Source organism: Limulus polyphemus, unplaced genomic scaffold (assembly GCF_000517525.1).
Source record: "Limulus polyphemus unplaced genomic scaffold, Limulus_polyphemus-2.1.2 Scaffold10907, whole genome shotgun sequence".
NCBI lineage: Eukaryota > Metazoa > Arthropoda > Merostomata > Xiphosura > Limulidae > Limulus > Limulus polyphemus.
In genome coordinates this window covers 4,867-6,679 of record NW_013676517.1, presented here as the reverse complement: position 1 = coordinate 6,679, position 1,813 = coordinate 4,867, and the positions used below count along the sequence as shown (strand labels likewise).

The following is a 1,813-nucleotide window of genomic DNA, read 5'->3' as shown; positions in this document are numbered from 1 at the left end:
GTCCGGCATTCTCTTAAGTCTTCTTTCAACACAATTTTGTGTATTACCTTTATGGTGGTGTTCATAGCATTAACAATGTCTTTAATAAATGAACTTCTGTATATCTGTATTAATTGTTTTTCTTGCGGTTTGCCCTTAAATCGGCGGTCATGCTCTTTATAAATCGCTCGAATTTCAACTCGTTTCCTGAATTACAACATTTATATAAGGTTGTAGCCACGTTCTTAGTTTTATATATATATTCTTTCACAATTTTGGTTTTGTGAACTAGATTTATAATCATATGCTTTGGTATGCTAGAGATAAGACTCAATGAATATATACTTACCTATCAACAAGAAACTTTCATTAGTTGGATTTAATTTATTTTATCACTTACCTTAATTTTAAATATTAATACACTTATAAATTCTTAGAGTGTTTTATTTTTTTTTTGCATTTGAAAAGCAGGATTCGTAATGTCTGAATTATATATTTTTATATGTTTTTCTGCCACTCCCATAAAACAAATATTATATTTATAATTCTAAATGCGATAGATGACGCTAACGGTAATAAAAACATGGCAAGTACTAGTTCAAGTACTGGAATTATTCGAGGTTCTTCGTGGATTCAGAAAAAAATAAATCTGAAACCTTTACAACGAGGTTGTCATCTTATAACAGATGAAATAGTCAAGCAAGTACCAGAACTTTCACAGTTTGTTGTAGGAATTCTCCATCTTCAGAGTAGGTTGTTGCTTTTTTTTTATATTAAGTTTAGACTTAAGTTGGATGGGAAAGTTTAGATCATGTAGATGCCAAACAGTTCTTTTTTTTATCCTTAGTTTTTGTTCTTATGTTATTTTAGTTATTATCTAAAACTTACAAAAAATAGAAGTACTAATCACTCACTGCAGTGCGGATAATTTTTTTCCAGTCTGCAGTATTTGTCAGGTTAATGTTTTATAGTGAACGAAATAACAATCCTATCCACAATAACTCCAGATGAATCTAATGAGGAGAATTATCAGATTTCCAGAAGGACCCCATAATATGGAATGATCCTGTAACAGGACTGAAACAGTTTAAAATTTAAATTACAACAACACTGTGTTGTTGTAATTTACTAATTTTTATTGCCTCACATTTTTAATCGTAGGAAAACCAAATTTACTAATAGTTTTTCTACTTAAAAAAATAATAATTATAAATAAACGATACACCTAAGATGTCTTGAATCTACTGTTGCTTCTTCATTTTCTTTTTTTGCAGCTGGCAGGGCTTCAAATCTGAATTCCTGCAGCTGTCCAATGACAGATTAGGTTAAGTAAACATAGCAGAGAGGGAGGGAACACTATACGGTGTGTTTTGCCATTGTCAGGTGACTCTCCAAGTAAAATTTAAAGCAGCTATTTGTAATGACAAACTTTACATATAAAACTCTTATCAAAGTATGGAGAAACTGGACATTCCCAGTTTTACTGGAATATCTGGTAGTCTTGGTAATGAGTGTATATTTAGGTATATTTTTTTGCATCAGAATCCCATGCTTTCTGATAGTTTTTGTGACTTTTTTCTTTCTGAGACACAGTTTTATTCATGTAATATTTTTGATGCATAATAATATAGGTATAGCTATAAACTATATTATGTGAGTTATGTAGTAGATCTTCAGTGTAGCAAAGTAACAGAACAGTTAATTATCAAAAGATTTGCTTTTCTGGATAACTTGGTTCTTATTTATTTATGTCAAAATGTTTTATGTTATACCATATGATATTATTTGTGGATTTGTTAATTATAAAATGTTTTATGTTATACCATATGACATT

General features: G+C 29.7%; 1 protein-coding gene across 1 annotated transcript in view; it reads left to right on the top strand.

Moving 5' to 3' along the window:
- Positions 1 to 555: 555 nt before the first annotated feature.
- LOC106476567 (UPF0047 protein YjbQ-like) overlaps positions 556 to 1,813 on the top strand; it is a 4,745-nt gene continuing 3,487 nt past the window's right edge. The window contains exon 1 of the mRNA XM_013937214.2: positions 556 to 728. Within this exon, the coding sequence (XP_013792668.1) occupies positions 563 to 728 (166 nt within the window). The 5' untranslated portion in view covers positions 556 to 562. The remainder of the gene's footprint in view (positions 729 to 1,813) is intronic.